The sequence below is a fragment of the Crotalus tigris genome, unplaced genomic scaffold (genome assembly GCF_016545835.1).
Source record: "Crotalus tigris isolate CLP2741 ecotype Arizona unplaced genomic scaffold, ASM1654583v1 scf7180000017551.9496454, whole genome shotgun sequence".
Lineage (NCBI taxonomy): Eukaryota > Metazoa > Chordata > Lepidosauria > Squamata > Viperidae > Crotalus > Crotalus tigris.
This window is the reverse complement of record NW_024096469.1, coordinates 8,314,757-8,341,704: the sequence shown is the minus strand read 5'-3', so window position 1 is coordinate 8,341,704 and position 26,948 is coordinate 8,314,757. Positions and strand designations below refer to the sequence as shown.

At 40.5% G+C, this 26,948-nt stretch overlaps 1 protein-coding gene across 3 annotated transcripts in view; it reads right to left on the bottom strand.

Moving 5' to 3' along the window:
* Positions 1 to 4,239: 4,239 nt before the first annotated feature.
* The window catches only part of BAIAP2 (BAR/IMD domain containing adaptor protein 2), a 175,499-nt gene continuing 152,790 nt past the window's right edge, over positions 4,240 to 26,948 (bottom strand). Inside the window, exons 13-15 of one of the 3 annotated variants that reach the window (XM_039346186.1) lie at positions 24,132 to 24,166; positions 17,518 to 17,577; positions 4,240 to 9,263 (exon numbers count right to left, since the gene is read on the bottom strand). In XM_039346186.1, the coding sequence (XP_039202120.1) occupies positions 17,550 to 17,577; positions 24,132 to 24,166 (63 nt within the window). In that variant the 3' untranslated portion in view covers positions 4,240 to 9,263; positions 17,518 to 17,549. Of the gene's footprint in view, positions 9,264 to 17,517; positions 17,578 to 21,061; positions 21,650 to 24,131; positions 24,167 to 26,948 lie in introns of those variants that run through there. The other 2 variants (XM_039346168.1, XM_039346177.1) reach the window with 2 other exon arrangements.

The following is a 26,948-nucleotide window of genomic DNA, read 5'->3' as shown; positions in this document are numbered from 1 at the left end:
CCATGACATAGGTTTAGTGGAGCTCGACTTTTTCCCGTCGTTGGGTGCCAAGCACGTTGGCACTGCCTGGAAATGGAAAGTAGTGGTCTACATTTCCCATCCACCTCTATCCTTCTGCAAACCAAAGTGGTGGTATATAATTCTCTTGAGCATTCAAGGACTAGAGCCTGGCTTGGTTAGGAAAGGTTGAATGAGGAACAGATAGCATCTTGACCTCTTGGTAATGGATTGGACTAATGAATAAAAATGTATTTGACCCCCAAGGTAATTCTTGAAACATACAGCTCACTATCTACCACTTTTATGGGGTGGGGGTAAATACCATGGTCAGAAATAAGGTAGCCACTGAAATTCTTAACTAGACAAAAATTAACCAATGAATTTGATTTTGAAATTTGAAATTCTTGATTTTCTGCAATATACCCAGAGTTCCTTTTCCATCCCCAGTTAGTTTAGAAAAATCCACAGGTGCTTTGGAATATCGAGCTTGTAATAAATCCCAAACTGCATCTGAAAGACTGCAGATATCCCATCCTTAACTGAGCGGCTTTTATATTGCCCTCTATAGTACTTCAATTGGTTAAAAATGCAGTCAGCTGCATTTTCCAATGGGATTAGTCCCATTGGAAGTCTCTTTCCCAAGCTCTCACAAATAAAAAAAGGAGATTTTATTATAATTGATTTCTTCCATCTTTGCATTCTCAGATCTGTTTTCAGAGCCTGGAATAAGAAGAGTTGGGGACTTAATAGGCAGGGGAATAAAGGCTGGATCCACCCATAGGAGGAATCTTTGCTTGCTCATTTTATACGGAGCATCTCTATGATGCTGTCACAACCCACCCACCCCGGCTCTTTTTTCCTGTTTCTTCCATTTCTATTTGAACTTTACAAACATCATAAGTGTAAGTGAATTTCAACTTTTTTAATGGCATTGACATGTGCTGTCTGCTGCACTAATCTGTTGGGCACCGTGCCATTCACTTTCATAGATGGATAGATGAAAAATTGCACTAAAATGCACTTTCCCTGAAAATGAATGAACATTTTAGCAATAACTTGAAATAAAAAGCACTTTACCCCCAACTTTAAAAAGACTAAAGGGGGAGGCTGCATTTTTGTTCTCCTATCCATATAGCTTTATGTCTATGTTCTTCCTTGTGGATGTGAAATATTGCAGAATGTGCCCAGGCTGATCAAGTAGGATTCCAGTCAAAGGGTGGTTTACGTTTTCTCCCTTCAGGCATTTTACTGAATGCATCAGAAACTTCAAACTGGTTTTAAGAAAAGCTGATCTTCTGTTTGGAATGGATCAAGTTGAGTGCTCTACCTGAATTCAAGCCCAACTAAAACTCTCCTTCCTTCGGGCTGTTGGTGGTCAGAGAAAAATGAGTGATACAGGCAAATCCCTTTTTTTACATAGTAGTGTTCCCCAATCTTAGCAACTTTAAGATTTGTGGGCTTCAACTTCCAGAAATCCCCAGCCAATATTGCTGGCTGGGGATTTTAGGGAGTTGATGTCCACACACTTTAAAGTAGCTAAGGTTGGGGAACACTGGCCTACAATGTGCAGCTTTCCATACATTGAGTTGAGCATCTAAAAAGAGGTCTTACCTGAGATATTTCCGTGTGTAGCAACAATTGATTAGTACCAGAACCCTGCAGTCTGAGTGTACCCTGTGCACTTGGGAACATCATTCTCATAATTCTGCATACTTCCCACCAGTTCATCTTACAAAGCTGGCGAACCAGTAGAATGTTATTGCCAAATGCAGAACTCTATTCTGTGTTTGGGGAATGTAACTGATATCCATCTGGATGGATGTAGCGAGTGAAAATGCCTCTGTCCCCAGAGGTGAGGGATACTAGGGCTTTACAGATACTGTCATTCCAACTTAGCCTTGCATTTGGACATCAAAAGCTACCTTGTAGGTGCAAGGATAAGACTAAATATACTTCCACTATACCTGATAAAAATGAAGACAAAGCAGTTGCAACTTTGTTAAGATTTCCAGTGGCTATTTCTGCCTTGAAATAATGGGCATGTTCTGAACATGCCAATTAACTCATCTTTACAATCAGTTTGTATTATATTCAAATCAAGCAGACATTTATGGAGCATGTATAGCTTAGGCTTCTCTGATACTCTGAGGAATGCAGAAGTGTCACTAATCCTCATAGTTCTGAGGGTTGTTGTTTCCCCTTTTGGCATACTCAGCCTATTATTTCTTAGCTCTGGTTTTTCCCTCTGCAGTGCCATTAATTAATGCTGAACTGGAATAATTTGTGGATGGCAAACAAGGCAGCCAAGATAGCTTGGGAGGGGGAAGTGGGTTAGGATGCTCATGACTAATATTATCTCTCCTGGAGTGACCCAGAATGCTCTGGTATGCTACAGTATTTGCTAGGTTCCATACACCCCATCCCCGCTTTAAAATATTTAAAAAGTGTTGCATTCTGTAAGCTACAGACAACCCCACTCATCGCCTGCTTGGGAGCCTTCTAAGCTCCATCAGAGCAAATGGATCCAACCTCCCAACCCTGGACCCCCTTTGGTTCCTCATCCCAATCACTATCGTGCCCTGCGAGGCCCTGGTTGCTGCCAGCTTACTCACCCGTTCTGGCCCATTGCTGTCCTCCTGGTGCGCCTGCTGCTGACATCATATGCCACACAATATCTGGAGCACCCCCCCCCAAAAAAATAAGCTGTACATCTCACCTCCAATTCATGAGTGTAATGGAGAGGAAGGAGGACTGGGATTCTATTTTTGAAGTGTTCCAATGTCTGAAAAAACCAGCTCTAAAGACTTGAGAGAGGCAGGAGGAGAAATCTGACCTAGAGTTTAAATAACACCCATTTCTGAACTCAAGAGGGAGAGATGCCACACTGTATAGCAGGGGGCTGTCATTTGGACAATATTGCTCTTAACTAAAAAACTATAGTCAGACTATGGTCCATACAAGTGTGGTGGAGCCTGGAAAAAAAAATGTGATGCCCACATGTCAATCTTACTTTCTATAATACATGAAAGTGAATTTTGCAAAGTACAGTATAGGTATGCAACTTGCAGGATTCACACAAGTACAGGACTTAGATTTGTTTCAAAGTGTGCAAAATACCCTGTGGTCTGTTCTTTAATACCCTATGTTTACAAAATACCCTGTGATCTGAGAACAACTAACCAATGGAAACTGCTTATCTCCAGAACTTGTGGGTTCTCCATCGTTGAAGGCTTTTAAGAAGAGACTGGACAGACACTTGTCTGGAATGGCAAAGGGTCTCCTGTTTTGAGCAGCGGGTTGGACTGGAAAACCTCCAAGGTTCCTTCCAACTCTTATTCTGTATTCTGCTACTGTGATGTACAAGAAACTAGAGTACAAGATGGCTTTAGGGAAAGGTAGTAATAAGTACATTGGGTGTAGATCAGTGGTTCTCAACCTTCCTAATGCCGCGACCCTTTAATACAGTTCCTCATGTTGTGGTGACCCCCAACTCCCCATCCAGCTGGCCGGGGGGTATCAAAAACTTGACCAAAAAGAAAAAAGAAAAAATGGGAAAGTGTAGATGAACTTAAATCTCAAAACCCAAAGTGACAGTCCTCCATCCCTTTTTGCGACATATCTTAACTTGCCACAAGATAGACTTTTACTACAAAGCACTACTCTAAACAGGTGTGTGCAAGTGACTAGAGACCAAGTAGGCAAAGTTCTTTAAAAAAAACTCTTTAAATTGAAGGATGCTGTCCGTTATTGCATTATTAACCATGAAGCAAAAGTTTGGAAAAGTGGTTGAAAATCAAGTAATTTTAGCTACAGAGCTATATGATTGTTGACCTCTTGTTTAATACAAATCCAACATTCATTGGAAAAAAAATAAATTATCCTCCAAGATTCTTTTATTTATGAATGAGAAGCCTCTTGGGGAAATAACAAATTTAATGGCAAGGGCACTGTTAGTCCTTATTTTGCCATGGGGTGATATTTGGAGAATGAGAATTGAAAAGAATAGCAGCTCCTCCTTGTAGTCGACAAAGCAGAAGGAGAATTTTACCCAGGAAATTCAGGTTACTGTTGAGTATTTCCAGATTCTTAGGACCTCTCAATCTCACTGGTTCTCACATCCTCCCAAAATATTCTGTGTAGATATCATGCACTGGACTGGATTTTCAGCAACTATTAGATGGCATTGGTCCACATTGGTACATACAAGAATGATGATGCTGGCTTTGGGTAGTTGAATGCTGGTGTTTTGTGTGTGTTCTCATTCCTCCACATTAGATGAAATGTAAATCTGTCAGCTACACGGTGTGCTTCTAGCTTGCCACTGCCATACTCCACTTTCAAAGACAGAACCAGTAGTATGACAAAAGAGCAGGTTCAGGAAATGGTAAGTAGCTACAGCCCAGCTTGTTCTCTCCTTCATTTCCTTATCTAGTTACCTTTGAAAAGGCTGCCCCTATAGGTATATGGTCTATAGTAACAGACAGCTGTCAACCCGAGAGACTGCATGAGGTCAGGACTAGAACTATGTTTTGGGTTAATGATTTTCTTTGAAACAGAGAGAAATAGAGAGGGGTGGGCTATTTACAGTGTATTTTATTGATACGGGTCATAATTGCTGTATTTTTTTATCAGTGCTGAGTTCCATACAGCTCCCAGCATGTGTGTCAAATACCATTGATCCAGTAACTATAAAAATAAAACATTTTTAAAATAACATAACTTTTGCTTGTTGTCCTCCGTCGGTGTTTTGAAGACAGCAGGAAATAATGAAATTACGGATGATACTGATTCACTAGACAACTTGAGAGACAGCGAATACAGTTCAGTCATGGTTTGGATATAAAATAACTAACCCCTTTCTTAAAGGCTCCTATGCCTCAGGTAACTGCCGGACAGAAAGAAACTGGAGAGATTCAGGAATATTGGTACCTGCATTATTATACTTGTGCTGCAAAACAGGGATCAGTTTACTGCTGTGAAAACATCTTGGAACAGCTGCCAAGAGGGGCAACACACTTGGCCCAGGAATAGCTGTGATCACTTTTTCAAAGCCAAATCGCCACATAGCTCGAATAGTGTATTCCTTCTGTGGATGGGGGTGACGGAATTAGAAATAAATTATTTTCTTTCTCCAGTTGATGCCAATGTCGCAAGAGGTGAGAATGTTCAGTGGGGAAAAAGCTAGCTTTTTTCAAGAATTCAAGGAGGCATGTTCTCAGAAATATTTAGTAGGCTTAAAAACTAAAACCAAAACTAGGTTGATTGAACTTGGTCATCCAAGGCTAGCTCTACTTCTCAAATGGGTAGGAATAAAACATGGATTACAGCTAGTGGATGGGAGTTACATGGGGACTTTTGGAGATGGGGACAGCAACTAAGAAATTACTATTCTTTCCTACAGCTATGTAAATTAGGCACTGACACTTGGGATCTACTATTTGGGGTTTGGTGTGGAGGCTCTTTTAGCACTCCCTTTGATTATCTAGTTTCTTACCACAATTTCTTTTGATGCCAAGAGTCAACTCTTGTTAAAATGAATGTAATGCCAGCGTATAGCTAACTGATCAGGCATTGAAAGATGTCCATTATTTCACATTTGGGAGTTAAGATTAAAAATGCAACCCTTCTCAAAGACACTGCTGTAGCATTTTTAAAGGCAAATTTCCCTGCAGGACGCCAAACCATTTTAAGTATAAAACAGCTCTTGCACTATACTTTCTTTTAATAGCAGGGTCCACAGCATCAGTTCTTAGAATGCTCTTCACTGTTGTGGTTATCATTAGCATGCATGCTAAGCATTTAGCAGGGCAATGAGGGAAGAAGGTAACATTCAGAAGGTAATATTCCTAGTTGTGTGTATTTCACTGGCCACTGGCCCATTCTTTCATTGTTATTAAGAGCCAGCCTCCCAATGCTAGTCATGATGGTTTCCAATTGGGTCCAAACTAGGTACTCTATAAGACCTTCACTAGTCAACTGCTGCTTTTCTTGAAGCACAAGTAAAGTCACAGGATACATTCCCATACCATGAAATAGGTTGTGGCTGTGACTATAATTATGTCTGCTTATTCCCACGATCCACCACATATACCAACTTGCCCCGCTTATTTTTATTTATTTATTTGAATTGATAACCCACCCAACTCCAATTCCAATTTTAACTGGAAGGTGTACACCATACCCTTATCATTAAGAGTTAGGCATGGATGGTTTCAAACCTTAATTTCACACTATCGATATGAAGGCAAGAGAGTCTTGTAATATGATTCCTCTGGGAAGGTTAGTTAACCAAGAAACGAAGTATAGGCAGCACAAAAACACCATAAGACCACCACTGCCCAGGAGAAACCTCTTTTAATCTTCAAGCTCTAACAAAAAAGACTCTTGAAGAGCATAAGCAGATCAAGTAACACTATCTAAACCAGGGGTCTACAAACTTGGCCCTTTTATGACTTGTGGACTTCACCTCCCAGAATTCTGGAAGTTGAAGTCCACAGTCATAAAAGGGCCAAGTTTGAAGACCCCTGATCTAAATCAAAGTTTCTCAGCCTTAGCCACTTTAAAACGTGTGGACTTCAACTTGCCAAGCTTGAGAAACACAGATCTAAATAATTCCACAGCAAGGCTGCATTGCTGAAAATATTACATAAGAAAGGAACTGGTGTAAGACAGGAGCAAAGCAAGGTACAAAAAAATCAACCTCCTTAAAGACAAAAATTTGGCAAAGTTTAACTTTTTAAAAATGTATATACAACACACACACACACACACACACACACACAAAACCATTTTTCAAAACAGTACAGTGTGGCTGAGAATGTTCATTATATTTATATGAACAAAGACCATAAAGTAAATTATTCAACAACTGGAAAAATGATTTTCAAGAAAGGATTGTAATAGAAGAAAGACATAATAAAAAAAGCAGTTGTAGCACATGTGATCAAAAATAAGGCCAATGAGCTTCACCTGTTACACAATTTTCCTTAGGACTGCAACCTTATCTAAACTGTCTGAATTGTCAGATTTTCTATAACTGGTTTTTAGCTAAATTTCTTTATATAAAAATATAGATTTTGAGATATTTATATGTGTGCATCATAAGCCACAGGGAAATGTACAAGTTGTGATAGAAATGCTCACTAATAGAAAAATACAGAAGTCTCCAAGCTTGCATGGAAACTTAAACAGGATCTACACAGCATGCTAAGCCACAGTTTAACTTTGATTTATTGAATAAACCACAATGATTAGGTTCAATCAACACCTTAAGCCAGGCAATACAATTCTGGGCTAAGTGTATCATAGAAACCAGTCTTAATGTTTTTCAGAAATTGAGAACAGAGAGCACAGAAGCTAACTATGATCAAATTTGAACTTGAATGATTTTAATGGTAAGATTGGTAAAATTATATTTGAGCCAGCTGTGACTGCTTTTTAAAAGTCACTGGAAAAAGCAAAGCAGCTGCAAATAAATTCAGATTATGCAAAGGATCAGATGAGAGGGGCTGTTTAATATTTAGCCAAAGTTCACACCATTTTTAGAGGAAAAAAAATACCATTATTATCATCATTTCTCTTTGGGAGGAAAATATAGATTATAAATATAGCTCAATATAGATTTTGTACAGTCAGCTGGGAGCTACTATTAAGTAGAATAAGGAGAAGTTTGCATCCAGCATAATTCACGAGGGTTTGTTCAATGAGAATTTAATGGGTAAATGGCATAGAAACAGCTCTTAAAAATTGACTACTAATTTGCCTCGATCACTCCATATTTGAAGTCAAATGTATTTTAGGAATTGGGTTTGCATTCTTCATTATTACCAGACTCTGGTGCTACAACTGGAATTCAAACAGTAAGAGCACTCCAAATTGTGGGTAAGTCCAGTTCCATTTTGATAACTACCGTTTCCTGGAACTACTCATTATTCTTGGGTTACATAAATACACGTAGCGAGCTGAATGGTCTATGTTGCATCTTACCAGACTTTGAAAGCCAGTAGAACAGAACATAACAAAAAAGCATATTCACGACTGAATTAACATCTACTTTAGAAGGCAAGTGCACCTTAAAAAGAAAAGTTAAAAAATAGGAATACAGTATTGGCTTAGTCATAGAACAAGGATCTTTCAAACAGCATGGACCCAATACCAAGACGGAGGTCAAGCTGTCTAAACTAACTTGTTTTGGCAGCAGAAGACACACTTGCACCAGTCAAGGTGTGTCAATAAGAAGGCACAACAAGGGGAGTTTGGGCATGGTAGGACTAAACTAGCTTTTTAATAAGGGCTGGACGGAAAAGTCCCTCCTTGGTCTATTTAAAGCAACAGAGAAATTAAACAAATGCTCAAGCAACAGATGGTGCTAGTTGCACACAGAAAATATTCCTTTCCTGCATAACATTCCCCAACCATCTTAATATGCTGGAAAGGGTATGCACAATAACTTGGCCATCAGTGGGCCTTGCCGCTTAAGGATCATCACAGGCAAACGGGATAGCTGTAGGAGAGATGGACCATTAGGAGAGAAAGACCGTTAATAAAAATTAAAGTGTCAAATTGAGACAATTGCTTTGAGGAGCCCAGCTCTTCTAAACATTGATTCAGTAAAACTTTTACTTTACTTTTATCCAGCAAAAGTCCAACACAAGGTAAGGAGGGAGCTACCAGGAAGCGCTTCAAAGATTCAAGTCCGTGTCAGTTCCAGGTGTTGAGTGAGCAGGACCCGGATCATGCATTTTATCTGACGGCCTTAGGCAGCCCCAAAGCTTCTCTTGACAGCTTGAAGTCCTGTTCAATTCCATACGTTTTGACAGAAGATGAAAAAGGACTTCCAGGAGAAATTTTAACGGGCAAACATAAGACACTGCAAGACTGCAAGGCTCATTTTGCGTATAGCTGCAAAGGCAAAGAAGGCAGGGGCTGCTTTCTGATCTATCTAGGTCTCCAGTCAATATAGCAGTGTAGCATCCCTTTCAAAACTCATCGCTTTCCAAGGGTCAAGCTTCTCTTCTATTTCTAATAAGCAAAAGGAAAAGCACACCAGCATGCCATTTAAATGCCATTTAACTATCAAAACAGAGTTGGAGGGAAAGACACGTAAACTGTACAAGGACCTCACAGAAATACAACACGGGTGAAAGTGAAATCAAAAGGTGCAAGGTACCCGCCGTAACTCAACATTTCTGGATCAGCTGATGAGAGGAGCTGAGCGATCATTTGTCACGGTTGGTTTGAGCTGGACGTTGGCAAAAGGATTCCTGTAGAGAGAAAGCAAGGCATAGTTTTAGACCGAACTGTTTCAGGACACAAGTGATCTGTATTGACAAGGACAACAAAACAAAGTGGAATGCAGGGATGACACAAACAGAACAAAGATCACTACATAGTTCCCACCACAGCCAAAGAAACATCATATCTCCACAAAACAAGCAACACTATGAATCTTTAAACAATGACTTTGCCTGGAAAATGCCTTTGGCCTAATTGCCAAATTTCAGTGACAAACTATCTCAATGTTTCCTTTCTCCAGCTGAGCTTAAATGCATGGAAGAGTATCCAGGACATGGACTGATGAATAAAACTGCTTTGTGTCATGCAGAAAGCAACACACACACACACACACACACACACACACACACACACACACAGCTGTAAATAGCTGCTGTCCACCTCACTCTTCCTTGATCACTCACCCACAAATCTATTGGACTACAGCCACCATTATTCCAAACAAGTTAGAGTGTAGCCAAACACGCTGGGAGACTTTGGCCTTAGGTCAAGTGGTGGGATTGGAATGCAGGTCACAGTTGCCATGGGCATGTCCCGAGAATATTCCCTCCTCTTATTGAAACGAAGGTAAGCTGCTTTCTCAGAAAAGTTATCTTGGCAGGAAAACAATATAACTCTCCACTGTGACAGTTATCAGTATGAATCTCTTCTTTGAGAATTTGGGTATCACCTTGTCATGCTTCACATTCTTGGAATGTAGGAGAGTTACAGGGTACTTATACCAGCTCTGGACCATAAAAATCTGCTCGCCTGTAGATTATAACTAGTTAAGATCCACTATTGGGACTCTTGGAAGAAATTTTTATGGCAGTGGCAGCATGCCCCAGATCCAAGTTTAGATGCAGGAAACACAGTTTAACAGCCCATGAAGTTTGGAACAAAAATACAAAAACAGCTAAAGAATGTAGAGTGCGTACCTTCAAGACATAAGCTGGTACTAAAGATTCTTCTGATCAAAATATACATGTTCGTGTCAATCTTATTTTTATGGATTCCTTAATAATAATAATAGTGTAATAATAATAATAATACTCTTCTATTTTAAGACAGGCAATGTACAAAAATTCATCCACAGTACTTCTGATAAATACTGAGGAGCGTGGATACATATGCGCCAAAGTAGCATCACCCGTGACCAGAAAAAACATTTCAGAAGGCTGGAGAGGATTCTGACATTTGTGGAAGCACTCCATGTCCAATAGCAATAGAAAAATCCTGGAACTCCATTCCCACATATCTTCATGAGGACTGAATACATTCAGTGGATAGGAATAATGGCTGACTGGCAGAAGAAAGGAGGAATGGGATGGCTCATCTTGAAAGAAGACTAAGCAGGTTGACCGCAGTCAGGAATTTATATACTTATTATTTGCTCAATCTGTCAATAAGCATAGCCGCCCATCTCAAGCCAATGACTCTTGGGGGGGGGGCAACAGTCATAAAATTATTCTAGAAAGCCACATTCTGTTGCAGCTCCAGCTTGTTCTTCCATAAATTCAAGCCATATGAAAGTAGAGTTCCACCTCCCAGTTAGAATTCTAGCTCTTCTACCAGTTCTAGCTCTTCTACCTCATGTAAGGAGGAGGAGGAACCTGTAATTTATTTCCAGGTCTCCTCAAACTATTACCAGATTATTCTCCCCCTCCCACCCCCAGCAAAACGTCACCTGTTATTGATATATTTATTGCACCCACATACAAAGCATTGCTTCCTCCAGAACATCTGGCATCTATTCAGGACAAGCTGCTGCTCTCCCAATCTTTGTTCACAAGTAACTATTGTGGGTCTACCTTACTCTCAGGGCAGGCAGGCTGTTCCACCATGGAGGAATCTAGATCCAGGCTGAGATTACAGAGTGATGTGGGGGAGGCGCTTCCAGCCAATTACAAATTACATTTCTGATCTTTCCTGGCTCAGGGAGACTGGAGGGGGCGTTGCATCAGCTGTTCCTCAAGAAGCAGTCATTTGCAGAGTGTGGCTCAGCTGCAGAGAAATTGTGTTTGAAGATTGTCCAGACTGGCTGGCCTTTGGCCAAAGAGAACAGATTTCAGATCCTACAGTCTTCTCTCTTAAAATAACAAGCAGCTTACTTTCTCTTTAAGAGACACAGCTTATCTGAAGGATAGTCAATGCTATCCACACAAGCAATTTGCCTCTTCGTAATTTCTGCTCTTTTGGGCCACACAGATTTTCTTCGCTAAAGACACTAGCAGAGGGAATACTGCATAAAGCACCTAAAAATAAAAAAGGAGGGGGGGGAGAATAGTCCATATTTGCCAGCTCACTGATAGGGATTTGAAGACTGTTTTTGGGGTCCTTAGATGGACCCTCTTCAGAATCATTCACCAAGGCAAAATTTATACTGTACCCCTATTTGTGAAAGCTACATGGACAGCAGAATAGAATGTTCCTAGAACAATCACATTATTTTATTTTGGTGCTGGCATCATTTCATTTGATTTTATTTTTTCCTCTGTTTTGGGGAGTCTACAGAATGTCAGGGTTTTTTTGGTCCTATATTTTCATGACAAGAAAGCAGTTGGCCTGAATGTCTGTGCAATCCTGTATGTGTCCACTTAGAAAAGGTTCTGTTGAATTAGGCTCAATCCCGTGTAAATGCAGGACGGATGTTTGCCAGGCAAAAGGCACTTTCCATGGAGCAAGATCAACCTGAAGCCACCAGAAAGAAGCTGGTGTGTTCAAAGAAAACAGGTGGCCCACAATTATTTGCGGAGGAAAGAGAAGCTCATGGGATTCATAATGTAGAATACAAATGGATCCTCAGTGTAGCAGTTATATAGTCTGGGTGAGGAGCTGGATTACAATTCCTAGCAGATCCTGCCCACATGGCCAATAAATTGGGATCCTGGCTGGGAGATATAGTTCAGAAACATCGGGAGACTCTAGTTTCCTTATTCCTGGCAACTGATGCTTGGTGTGTGAAATGGGCAAATGGAAGACCAGGGGGTATTGCTTTGTCTAATGCTGTCAGGGATTTTAAAACTAGAAGTGCATTATCTCTCTTTAAACCAATGGTAGGCACTAATATGCCCAGGCCGCCTGCCTAGGTACCTGCCATACTCCGAGGCTTATCTTTAATTTTAAAAATTAAATAGGAAGATGGCAAAAAAAAAAAAAAAATAAACAAGAAATTTCCCAGTTTGTCACAGCCACCACAACAGACCATTCCCCTAATGGTAGTCCTTTAAGGGTGCCCTTGAATTTCAACGTACTATTTGCTAAAGGAAAAAAACATCTATTTCTGATCTAAACATTTCATACATTTCTTCTTAACGCAAGCCTGCTGATGACATCCTCCTTTTGCCAAGCAGCCTACAGTTTTGTAAGTTTCATAAAGCATGATTCCATGCGATAAAGAGAAAATACAGCCCACATATATGCTCTTTCCTGAGTTCAGAAAGTCACCCGGTAGATGATCCAAGTCTGGGACTGTTTGTTCTAAAACATCCACAGAGAAATAGAAAACCGTAAACGACCTGGCTTTCTCCTAGATTTATTTGATGTACAGAGATTTAGCATCGAATTCTCACAAGAACTGGATCATTATCAGGCGCTACAAGGGAACTTAAAAATGAGCAATCTCGTCCACAGATCTCCAATTTCAGACTCAACTGTGTCTACCTACCAGTGCTGTCTAAATAGTAAACGCTCCATGATGAGGGAAAAGGGTGGGTGGGATGGAGAAATGTTCAGGTCTAAGCTAAATTACAGGAGAAATTGGATAGTGCATGCTTCATGGTTCAACTCTTTATCAGCAGAGATTCTAAAAAAAGAAAAAGAAAATGAAGCTATTCAAAGAAACGCATGATATCCTTAAAAAAATCCAAGTGCAAGAGTGTAAGGACGCACTTTATTTACGAAAGACTGTAGTCTTCTTCACTGCCCTCTAGTGTGTGTCTAAGATGGCGATACAGTGGAAACACTCAGCAGTCTGCTTAGCACTGTTTTATCTAAAGCAGGGCTGGGTATTCTGTAACCCATGTGCAGGTTCTCAAGACTCTTTCCTGTGGCTCTGCCATTCATAAAACCACATTGGCAAATAAGACCGACTGACTTTCCCACCGGGTTTGAGTAGGAAACCAAAGGGAATTTTTTTCCCCTTAAATCTACTGAGCTTACACACTATTATTATTAAAAACAAAAACAAAACCCAACTCTACACAAGATGGAAGACACAACCTCCTCCCCACTCATTCCTGCGACATCCCCATATCCATTAACTGCTGTGTTTCCTGCAGTTCTTAGCTGGTGGAAAGATAATGTAAAAAGAAAAAACAACCCAGCTTATATCCCATAAAAGTTCATCTCAGTGAAGGAAAATGGAGCCTGCGGCCAAAAAAGAAGCAGGGATTCAATTCCAGGTTTGGCTGCTGTTAGAGGCCCATTTTTCTGAACTCGTGCTCTGTTGCTCCCAGGTTATAGAATATGCTTCATTGGGAGCTGCATTTCTCCCACATTACCTCTGGGTTTAGAAAACCTAGAAAAGACATTTCTTTCATCGGATTTTTGATTGTTAATTGAATTTAGCATCAATCTGAATATGGGTTTATATTATGTTAATATATGTTTGAAATTGGTTATGTTTGTGTCAGGTCGCCAAATCCTTATTGCTTTCCCTGCGCATGTACTCTTGTTTGGGGCCTGCCATTCTGCTGGGAGAGGGGGCGGAGTTTGCTTTTGCTTGGGATAACTTTTGCTTTCTGCTTTTCCTCTCCTGCCTCTATCCACTTGAGAAAAGACTGTGTCTCCCTTATGAGGGAGACAACTATGGAGAAACGAAACTGGAGCAGACCTTGAAATGCCCGCCAACTGTGCCAGTTACTCGCACATCGTTGCCACTTGTGAATTGGCTGGATTTCAAATGGACACTATGACTTTGGTGGGAGGAGGAAGATGGCTAGTTTAACTATACCGTTTAAGCCAGGCATGTCAAACTTGCGACGTCACATGACGTCGTGTGATGTATTGGGACTTTCCCCCCATTGCCAGCAATGGGGTGGGCGTGGTTTCGGCATGACACATAGTTTGATGTGCCTGGTTTAAGCAGAATTTTCCCCAGATCTCGCCTTGACTTCCCTACTGTCATTAACCCTTAATAAAAGTTCCTTTGGAGACAATGCCCATTTCAAGAGTCCTGCTTTCTTGGGTGGTTAGCTGAAGTGGGTCCTTACAGTTTGATTTTTAACATTCTTGTTAGCTGCCCTGACTATTTGCTAGAATGAAAAGCAGAGGGTCCATTTTAGCATCTGGCTAGCCACCATGATGCCAAAATGCTAATCACATCTTGTCAGCTTCTGCAATGCAAGTACCAAAGAGATGGAGTTTGCCTCAGGACATCCCAAGACAGGTGGTATCACTTTTCCTTCTTCCTCCAGATGCTCATAAAAAACAACAACGTTGGGTATAAACCAATTGATTAAACAATGGTCATAGAAGAACATCAATCCTGCCCAGATCAGTAATCTTTTATTAATAAAACAACTATGTTCAGACATTCCCTGAAGCAAGGTTTTATAATACTGTATTAAAATCTGAGTTTGAATTACATTCAGTTCAAGGTATTTATCTGACCAAAATGGTATTTTTTTTGCACAAAATTGGACAGCATTTTCAAGCAAGTGTTTTCATTCTACAGAATCAAGTACCTGTGGGAAAAAAGCTCTAGAAACCAGAAACTGACAAAAGAAAGTGTTGTCAGTTACTCAGTTCCTGGTTTCTAGAGCTTCTTTCCCAGAGAAAGTGTTTCCTCTTATGTTTGTAGCAGAAGAAAGTGTGAGTTTGAGAGTGCTTGCTAATCCCACAATAACTATCCCCGGGTTGTTTTGCAATGTAATGTTTCTGCACACCAATGCAATAGCTAAATATTAACTACAAAATGTTAACAAATAGCATGTGGGGTATGTGCAAAAGCATTATTCACATGCCTTCTTTTAAAGAGGCCATGGCTGATAAATTGATGTGTGCTGTAAACTGGAGGGATCCACAAACATTTCAGGCTGTATACCTAACTTATTGCATGTCGTCCCAATTCAGGTGGCTGCAGTTACTCAGCCTTGGCTGGTCTCCAAAGAAGCTAAATCTCATCAACCCAAGTTAATACTTGGATAAGTGACCACCAGAATACCCCATTGTATACTGGCAAGTTTTAAAAAAAAAATCCCAGAAGAAGATATTGTTAATTTCTTACGTATTATTGCCAATAAAAAGATAAGGGTCTTCCCAGGGGATCTGCAGAAGCAATAGCCCAACATCCCTTCGGTGAGAGAGAAAGAGACGTTGGGCTTGCTGTGCAGACATGAAGTAGAGCAGGGGTTCTCAACCTTGGCAACTTTAAGACTTGTGGACTTCAAAGCTGGCTGAGGAATTCTGGGAGTTGAAATCCACAAGTCTTAAAGTTGCCAAGGTTGAGAACCCCTGAAGTAAAGCATCGTTTCTCTCTTGGAGGCAAGCAACCATTTGCAACCAGGGCGGCTCTTTTAAAAAGGGCTGCTCAGTTGACAGCAGCAAAATTAATTATTCTATTTTTAAAGCACAGGGAACTAATATTTCCTACTTAATTATCGCAGGAGCTTAAGGTGACCCCTTCTCCCCACCAGGGATGCTAAAATAGATTCTTGAAACTGAAAGGGAGCAGAGAGAGAGAGAGAAAGTATTCAAAATGGTTCACGCTGTGACTCACCAAGGAATAGTTAACTATTTTTGTAATAGCAAATGGGAAGGGAGGGGAAATGTGAGAACTTGACAGATTCTTTTTTAAAAGTGTATCGCTGCTGAGCAGAGATGGAAGCCAAGATAGGGGGAGAGAGACATTATCTATTTTATTCCCATAACCCTTTAGTCCTAACCTGTGTTTCCTTCCATTTGTCCTAGGATTGTATAAAAGTAGCTGTTTGCCAATGTGACTTCCATGCAAGGCTAAAATTGTAGAGGGATGCAGGGCAATATACATATACACACTATCTCAGTGATGGCGAACCTTTTAGAGACCGAGTGCCCAAACTGCAACCCAAAATCCACTTATGCATCGTCGGGTGCCGGGTGGGGGTGGCCCATTGGCTGGGCGTGGCTGCGGTGGTAACAGCAGACTGGGTGAGACTAAAAAGTTCAATCAATCAATTTTAACTTTGCAAGATCTTTTTTTTTTCCTGTGAGAAGTTGAAATTGACTGATTGATTGAACCTTTTTTTTTTTTGCACACGGCGGCGGAGGCCTAAAGCGAAAAGGTTTTATAAAACCCAGCTGAAGGCCTAGGATTGGGGCGACGGCGCGCGTGCCCACAGAGAGGGCTCTGAGTGCTGCCTTTAGCATCCATGCCATAGGTGCACTATCTCATTATTCCTAAGAATAATGAGGCAAAAAATAAATAAAATAAAATGACTGAAAACATAAATAGTTCAGAAGAAAAATTGGCTCATTACCTTGTTGGCACTCTCCAGCATCCCCTCACATACAATGGGAGCTTTTATGTGGGCACACACATACACAAAAGCCATTTGATCATTCAAAGTTTACATTCCCATCCCTGACAAAGGTGGCAATGGGCAGTCTGCAGGTACAAGGTCTCTTTTCTCACAATCAGACACCTGTAACTGTAGCTGAATTGTCCTAGGGACAAAGTCCTGGCATAAAAGACATGAAGTCAAACAAAACCACTCAGAAGGGAAAGGAGAGCCAATGACCCAAGCCCGGTGTATTTGCCAACAATATTACAGTAATTGTGCAAAACCTTCAAGACGCTCGCTGGAAGCCAGAAACCCCAGTGCCCAGATTTAGAAGCTCAGTGAAAATTCAAATGTACCAAAAAGAAAAGGTTGGAGAAAAAAAAGAAGAAGAACCAAGGAAAAGAGGAGTTTAAGATTGGTGGATATAAGTGTTGATTGCATAAAGGGAAGCCGCGAGATTTACTCCCAAGATCGGAGGAGCAAAAGGAACCACTTCCATTAGCCAGAGAAAGGTGATGAAATTCCAATACCGGAGGTGCTGCAAGCAAATTGAGCCGTGCTCTGAACTGACCAGTTATCTGCAGAGAATGGAACCCTTCAGCGGAGGAACTGCAACCGGTTTTCTATGCCCTCCATCTCCACCTGTGGTTCCATACGCAACAGCACTTAAGAAGTCAGTCCAGAGCATTCTTAGGAGTAAAGTGTGGGGCAGAGGGAGAGCAGTGGGCCCGTGGGGAAAAAAAAAAGATGGTAAACTTACAACTACTGTATACACACAGTCAGGGATACATCTCAAAACCTGGCCACTTCAACATCCGGGCTGTAATGGAAAAATAGAGAGGCTGTTTGTAGAGCAGTATGTGGCAAACACGTATAGTCCATATTAATGGAGAGGGGACAAGGGTGGGTTAGGGTGGAGCCTTCACTGATCAGGCCCCTTAAAGGCAGGACATCCAGAGGAGAGATGTTTCTTGATTAGATATCAGTTAGATCAGACCTAAGAGGAAAGAAAGTTTACTTTTACTTAACCTTTGGGAATTTTAATTCTTTGCCTCCCCCCCCCCAAAAAAAAAAGTCAATGGCAAGAGAATTAAAGGGGAGGAGGAAATGAGTTTTGTTTTCTTCTCAATTGCCTCAGGTTTAAAAAGAGACCACTGTGTACTGGCTCCCTGTCAGAGAAGATATTTCACTTAACACTCTTTCCCCTAGGCCAGGGGTAAGCAACCTCGGCTTTTTTATGACTCATGGACTTCAACTCCCAGAATTCCTGAGTCAGCTATGCTGAGCTATGCTGACTCAGGAATTCTGGGAGTTGAAGTCCATGAGTCATAAAAGAGCCGAGGTTGCCTACCCCTGGCCCAGGTGTAAAGTTTTCAGATACATTCTTTCAAAAAACAGCCTCCTTTTTCCTAGGTCTTCAGAATTTTCCAGGTACAGGTAGTCCTCGACTTACGACCAAAATTTCTATTGCTAAGTGAGACATTTGTTAAATGAATTTTGCCCCATTTTACAACCATTCTTGCCACAGTTGTAAATCACACAATTGTTAAAATAGTAACATGGCTGTTAAGTGAACCTGCCTCCCCCATTGACTTGGCTTGTCAGAAGGTCGCAAAAGGTGATAACATGACCCCGGGACACTGCAACTGTCATAAATATGAGTCAGATGCTCAATGTTTTAATTTTGATCGCATGGCCATGGGGACACTGCAACGGTCGTAAGTGAGAAAAACAGTCATAAGTGCTGTGGTGACTTTGAACAGTCACTAAATGAACTATTATAAGTCGAGGACTACCTATACTTGGATTTTTTAAAATAATGTTTGGAATGACATTATGCTAGCCTAATAACCACATGTGGAAAACTGGATGTAGCCTCCAGAAAGTGGAACTTTAAGTAAACCAGATTGAATACCACATGGACAGCAACATAATGAGGAAGAAAATAAAATGCTAGATTGTCCCAATATTATTTTGGGATAACAGACACAGCTGAACATATTGTTATCTTTAGAAATCCCCATGAGGCTCTGCTATAATTTCTGCACTTTCCCACTCTGCTGCCCTCCAAATATCTCATTTCAGACTCTACATCATCGAGCTGGAATGACTGAAGGATGGATATTACTGAAGCTGTAATCCGAAAGATTGGGAGGTTATGCTCAACAGAATTGTTTTTTATTTTTATTTTTTCCTTTAACAACTTTTACCTTTAACTATAATTATTAGCGGTGGCTTAGGTTCTCCCACAATGAACTCTCAGGTTCTAATGATCTGGTTCTTGGTAACTACTCTGACAAGTTTCATACCTAAGGAGTGGACCGAAGAGGCTTATTGGAAAGGGTCTTCCGCCAGATATTGGTGATCAGAATTAGAACAGGAGGAGCTGGTTAACCTGTATAGGTTCCTGTCCTGGGTTTGAGCAAGTCTCTTTTTCAGTCTCAATTTTTAATATGTAGAATGGGGATAAAATAACTTGCACTCTCACAGTCATGAAGAGATGTCTGAGCATTAAAGGGAAATTTGAGAAAATGGGGATTGGGCCAAAAGCCTTTTGTATTACAAATACACTAGCAATAGCACTTAGAGTTATATACCACTTCACAGTGCTTTACAGCCCTCTCTACACAGTTTTACAGAGTCAGCATATTGCCCCCCAAAATCTGGGTCCTCATTTTACCATCCTGAGAAGGATGGAAGGTTGAGTCAACCTTGAGCCAGCCAGGATTGAACTCCAGACTGTAGGCAGAATTAGCCTGCACTACTGTATTCTAACCACTGCACCACCACGGCTCTAAACAATCTAAGTGTGAGCGTATAATCTGCCAAGGATAAAGTCAGCTAAATAAATAGACCTTTTAAAAAAAACATTGAAGAAAATCACCCAAGCCCAACTCAACGGAGGAAGTAAAACTTTTATTCAAATATCATAGTACATGGCACATTTCTTTTCAGCTTGATTTTGTTTTTTGTTTTTTTTTGTATTTGCTTCTTAGGTTTTTTTTTTTAAAAAAAAGAAAGAAAAAGAAACACAGTACCCCTCTCCATCAGAACTTTTACAGTGTTCACACAGTGCTTGTGCGTTTTCAGTTTTGCTTTGTTTTCTGTATTCTACAGAGTATCCTTGATGTAAACGTCATTTGAGCAAAGCTATGACAATGAGGATCTTACTACAGTACATATGCCCCAAGTCTATTATATAAAACAAAAGCTTTGTTAATATGTGCAGAGATAGAACTTTCATATATACAATTAGTCAAGATAATATTGCCAGCTGCTTCCTATAGATCAAATATTTTGACTGTTTTTCACTTAACTCACATTGGTATCGGCAAGTGTGGTTAAAAAAAAAAAAGTCAATATGGTAGTTAACATGATATAATCAAAAAGCCTGGCCACTTTTTAAACGCAGTTTTGATTGCACCGTTGAGGGTCACCATGTTGACTTTTTGGACCATATCCTGCAGACACCCTTTGGTCATCACAGGAATACAGCTTCAAACTGTAGACTATAACCCATGGTTTCCCAACCTTGGCCACTTTTAAGGCGTGTGGACTTCAACTCCCAGAATTCCCCAGCTGCTGCTGGCTGGGGAATTCTGGGAGTTGAAGTCCACACGTCTTAAAGTGGCCGGGGTTGGGGAAACCCTGTTGTAACCCAAAGCTGAAAGGATTCAGTCTTTAGCATGGGTCACGTGTCTGATCTCCTGTAATTTGGTAACAGAAGAAGTAGTAGTCCCAATCGGTAGCCATTCGTTTCAATCCTACTTTGTTTGCCCTTGAAATTAGTTAAGACACATAAAAAAGATTGATAGCTTTTTTTTAAGGAAAGGAAAGTGGTTGAAATTTCAGAAAAAAAAAAATCCCACCACGTTCAGAACCGGAACTTCAAAACTTAGGCAGTTTGGCCCTCCCTCTCTACCTCAAGACAAAAAAAAAAAAAGAACCTCCAGTTTTATAAAGAGAAAGTCTTTGGATTGATCTGGCAATCTGCATAATACAACAGAAGAGGCCCTTCCCCTCCCTTCCACTCTTTTCAGCATAACTGTGAGGTAACAATACCTTCCTACAAAATATATATCATAGCAGAATAGAATAGTAATATAATATGCTTGTGTCTGTCATATATATATATATAAAACAAAATACTTTACAAAATGGAGACTGGGTTGGTGCTCAGTTTAACAGTCCAATTCTTGCTAAAACCAACACAGAAATGTCCGAGCGTCCCAACGGCCCTTTTTCTTTTGACACAGAAAACTGATTTTGTGATAAAGTTGCAAAAAAGGATAGTTGAAGTAACAGTACGTACACCATATGCCATGCATATTTTGTTTCCAGATTGTTGGGGTTTTTTTTTTTAAGAAGGGGTGAATCTTGCACTTATTTTGCTATAAATGTGCAGCTTGCATTAACATCTCTGAAAAGAGAATGCACTGGGAAAAATAAAATAATTTATAAATGAGAAAGAGAGAGAGAGAGAGAGAGAGAGAGAGAGAGAGAGAGAGAGAGAGAGAGAGAGAGAGAGAGAGATGCAGCATCTTTATCTAGTTTAGTTTATCTCAATTGCATCTGGTAGTGGCTGTGAAAACCAACATTCCTTATCTGGACATTTTTCTGCTCCAAAATGGCTGGTTGCAAATACCGGGGGACGGGGAAGTAGCAGCTCCAAGGGTTCCTCAAGGAGTGGTCCTCAGGGTCTCAGGGGTGAGAGAAGGAGCTGGCACTGTTGCTTTGAAAACAGGACAGGCAGGAGGAAAAATGTGCATCTCAGAAGAAAGAAGGAAATGAAGGGGACAGAGAAGCAAAACAAAGAAGTCTTCCAAGCAGCAGCTGCCATTTCTAGTCAAGGTTCCTTCTCTCACACTGTAGATACCAACGTGCCACTGCCGCTGTGGAACAGAAAGAAAAAGCACACAATTCACCCAAACTCGCAGAGAGAGAGAGAGAGAGGGAGAGAGAGAGGGAGAGAGAGGGAGAGAGAGGGAGAGAGAGAGAGAGAGAGAAGTAATAACCAAGAGTGGATGGAAGAGCACCAAGTAAGGTGCAACACATTGATATTGGAATTAGGAAGCAAGGGCAGAGAGAGGGTGGGCAGGAAGCAATGAGTAGACTATTGGCAGCTTCATTGCAACTCTGAAAAGGTAGCTTCTCTTGGGCTCCATCTAGCAGCAGAACCCACTATGTTAGAAGTACTTGCCAACTTGCCATACTCAAAAAACAACAGGAAAGAAGAACAGGTTGCTGTTCTGTGACATCTTTGTTGCTTCTAATTGCTTGGATATGGATTTTGCATTCATTCCTGGTTTTGTAAGGGGCATTTCCACCACTGTGTCTCAGTTTGAAGGCCACAGGGGGAAAAAAAAACAACAGTAAGTCTAAAAAAATATGCAACTAGAGATGCCAGAAGAGCAAAATGTGGAGTCTACTATTCATTCCTGCTTAAAAAAAAAATTGTAGTTTGTCTAACTGGAAATATTGCATTTAAAACTGAAGTTGTATCCCACTGAACAAATGACTCATGAATGCACTGCAGAAAATGAGACACGAGTGGTGCACATTCAGTTAATTCATTGTGCCAACCATGTCTGTTGAGCATTCCTACTACCCTGCATGAATTGCAATGCAACATAAAGAATAGTCGTATTTTCCTATTACTACACACAGCAGGGGAAGCTCTATAATAATTAACACAGTGACATTCAATAAAGCTCATTCTCCTTTTTAGATTGACTAACAGGAAGAATGAAAAAGGATACTTTATGGAATGATGATGTGAAAGAAGCCGGGCATGAGAAAAAGCACAAACAAGAATGACCACGGCAAAAAGCATATCGTACATTGATATTGTACAATGTACCGAGAAATGGGATGATTACAAAGAAGAGAGCAAGGAAAAATCAAGAAAATACAAAGTAATTTTGATGAGAATCAAAATTGTTTTGGAAGTGGGTGAAAAGGAGCCTCCAGTAGAGTAAATTAATTAATTAATGTTTCGACATTTATTAGGGAGTAAGATCTGGATGTATGCTGTGCCCTTAGTTGTTTAATGTGTTTATGAATAAATATATAAGGAATTAGACAATTTGTGACCCATTGGGTCATTTTTCAGAGATATTTCCTTACCTAAACAGAGAAACAGAATAACCATGAGTGGGCAAAAAAAGAGTGATTTCTGAAGTGAATGAATTCAATTTATTCATAAATAAAACACACACACACACACAAACACACACACACCAGGAAAAGTAGATGAATTTGTGTATTTTGGCAGAATTAAAGATGAGAAAATGAATGAAGAAATCTTAAGTTATGCAAATGTTGATAACAGAAAACTAATGGGTAATACTTAGACTGGAGGAATGAACGTGAACTGAGATGATAATAGCTGTTTATAAGATGTCCTTTCAGCTATTTAGTTATGTGGAGGTAAGAGTTGGGAATGTCAGGAAAAAAATAAAAGTCAGTTGAATACAATGGGTATAATTATTTTGGAAAAACAAGAAGAGATAGGATCAAGAATGTATGGACATAAATGTGAACTAACTGCAAAAAAGGTGACCAGTTGGAAAGAAATGAATTGAAAGAATGAACAAAATTTATAGAAAAAAAAGAAGAAGAGTGAATGGATTAAGAGGAAGAACACCAAGGAAGACGTGACTGGATGCAGTTGACAAGAACCTTCAAAAAAGAGGTGAGAAGTTTAAAGAATGAATGTATGAAGTGAGGAATAGATATAGCAGAAGTCATGGCCACAAAGACAGAAAAGAATAATGAGACATTCCTTGTTATTTATTTGCAGCATTTTATACAGCCCACTCAAATGAGTCTGAGCAAGGTGCATAAACATTTTCTGCATTTTGCATAATACTGGCTACCTTGAAAGGGAAAATCGCGTGGGCTATATATGTATGAGAAGCATTTCAATTCAAGAAATATATATCCTTTTTGTGAACAGCCCAGACCAAATCCACTCCAAAATTGCAAGCAATTATGCCAATTCTTACTCAGAAAACAGAGGATTTGGCCCCTGGACTCACAGTTCCTGCACGTTTTAAAAACATGTGGTTCTGTGGGAATTTCTTTCATTCAAGCTTCTGCCAGGCTATGTAGCTGATCTAAGAAAGCTAATGCAAGACTGGACCTGGGAGGTTAGACTTTAATGGGAAAAATTGCAGAGCTGCAGGCTAGACTAAGAAGATTAAAAAAAAAAATCAACTTCTGTATAATTTTTAAGATGCTATATAGGGCATGTCAGTGAAACCACCAGAAATTGCATTTGACATCACTTTTAAACTTTTGCCCAAATTTCAGCTTCTCATATTGAAATTAATTTTGTAGACCCATCACAGATTGGAAAATGAAGGATCTTACCTGCTTGAGGGTCTTGCCCCATAGTCATCCAGTCCCTGTAGAAAAAAAAAACAAGGGGGGGGGGGAAGGCATCAGCTATGGAACCATAAGGTTTTTGCCACAAAGATAGCAATGGAAAGTTATGCATCTGCCTTGTCCCAACAGCCTTCCAAGGCATAGTCAAAGTACTTGGTCTCAAAAGTATGACAAAAGATATTGGCAAAAAACAAAACAAAACAAAACACATTTGTTTCACCAGAGGGTGATCTTGTATAGCAGATCTATGAGATTTAAAAACAGCCTCCAACTTAAAGACATGCAGTGCAGGATGCTAAAATGGGACTGTGCAAAATGCTATGCACACTGCAAAAACACACTGTGGTGAATGCAGCTTGATAGCATTTCAGTTCCCGATGGAGGAAGGCACCAGAGGCTGCATCCTCCATCCCTTTTGCATATCATCATCTTCTCTTCAGAGAGGTAGAACAGATGAAGTCAAAGCAGCCATGCACAGCGAAATGCAGCCTGCTACTTTCATCGCTGTTCTCTGATACATCCAGGGAAGAGAAGAAAAAAATAAAATAAAAGTGCTTATTTTTCCCTTTTGGGTGAAGTCTAATCATACAGCTACTGTGGAAGGAATGAATCATATTTAAGTCCTACTATGTTGTATAACAGAATACAGGTAGTCCTTGACACGTGATCGCAATTGAGCTGGAAATTTTTGCTGCTCAGCAACACAGCTGGTGAGTTTTGCCCCATTTTATGACCATTCTTGCCACAGTTGTTAAATGAATCACTGCGGTTACATGGTTGTTAAGTGACTCTGGCTTCCCCATTGACTTTGCTTGTCGCAAAAGGTGATCCAATGACCTTGGGGCCCTTGGCAATGGTCATAAATACACGCCAGTTGCCAAATTTTGATCAGGTGACCATGGGGAAGCTCCAACGGTTGTAAGTTTGAAAACTGGCCAAAAGCCACTTTTTTCCATGCCGCTGTAACTTTGAATGGTCACTAAGCAAATGGTGATAAGTCAAGGACTACCTGCACTAAACTGTCAGCCTTTGAATATAGTTGACCTCCAACTCCCAGCAGCCACAGCCAGCGTCATCCAGTAATGAAACTATTGGGAACTGAAGAGCCGCCGGTTCCCCATTCTTGATGTAAAGGGAATCATACTCTTGGATAGTTCTAGGGCAGGGGTAGGCAACCTTGGCTTTATGACTCGTGGACTTCAACTCCCAGAATTCCTGAGCCAGCCATGCTGAGGGGAATGAGAGAGGTTTCCAAGCTGAGCCATGCTGGCTCAGGAATTCTGGGAGTTGAAGTCCACGAGTCATAAAAGAGCCAAGGTTGCCTACCCCTGTTCTAGGGATTTTTCCCTAGCCTGAACTAACATACCCTTACTCCTGTTCAGATCTATGAAGATATTTGGCTCAACTACAGTACTTGTACAAAGTTTTCACCTGATTACGGCAATAAATATTCTAGACAAAAACATACAATTTTAGATCAGATGTCAGCCATTCAGGACTGATAGCCTGTAGTTGAAATGGAGGGACTATACTCAAATATACTCAAACAGTACCACAGTAGCCTCTTAATTGGTATGTGGGTGTATTAAGGATAAGGCACATTCTTCTTTTGCTGTGATCTTTTCCTCTGACATGTGTCTAGCCAGAGAAAAAGTGGCTTCCAAATGAATGACTTGAGAATCAAAGCTCGCCATTAAAGACATCCAACATTTTTCTAGCCAAAGCCACTCTTATTTTGCAACTTATCTCTTCACAGCACACGCTGACATAGATATTTAATTCTAAAGATCCTGAGAAAAGGATGGACTCTTGTGCTTAGAAAATCTCTGACAGCGTAACTTCTTTACAGCCAAAAATTGTGCCTTCATTCTAATGCTAAGTATTCTTGGTCTGATAACATTCTTCTCAGTGTGCTACCCTTGATAGGAGATAAACATCTTAATGTGATTTTCCAACAAAATTAAATTCACCCATCCCCTTTTGCCTACTAATGTGCACACTCTGTTTCCATGTCCCTCAGCTTATTTTCCTTGTCTCCATCCACCCACTAGCTGGTGTTTAATCTTCTCAAACCTCCAGAGACCCCACGTGGAAGGTCCAAGGGAAAGAGGATGGGGAAAAATAAGCATTGTTGGCCTACGAACCATTGAATTCTGCAGCTAGATACTTGTAGAACAGCCATATGTTACCAGTTGGGTATTTACATTGCCCTTTACTGCCAGTCTTTCTGCCTTACCCATCACTAATTTGCCAATCCATTAATTCTTTATCTCTACTCCTGTTTGCTTCTCTGACAGCTGTTTTCATTTTGTTTTTTTTGAAGAAGCCTTTCATCTCACCGGCTTCTTAAGATTGAGGAGGATGGGGAGAGGTGTGGAGCCAGGACACGTGTGTTAGGTAAGCCACAAAGACACTGGAGGCAGAAAAGAGGCTTTCGAAACCCCAATGGAAACATTGTGTTCTTGGGACTTACGGCTGTTGACCTAGAATAAGGCTGGTAGGAAGCGGGTGACACTGGGAAGAGGCCACGGGAATATTCATTTATTGCACAACCGTAGGGCATAAGGTACTCCTATAAATAATGAATACAAGCAACGTTGGCCAGAAAGCCTCACCTGCTTGTACAAAAACCTGTGTAACGAAACAGAATTTTTTAGGAATGTTCACTTCAGCAATGGTGCAACCAGAGCTACTTTTAATAATAATAATAATAATAATAGAAGGGACCTTGGAGGTCTTCTAGTCCAGCCCTCCGCTTAAGCAGGAGAACCTACACCATCTCAGATAAGTGATTGCCTAGTC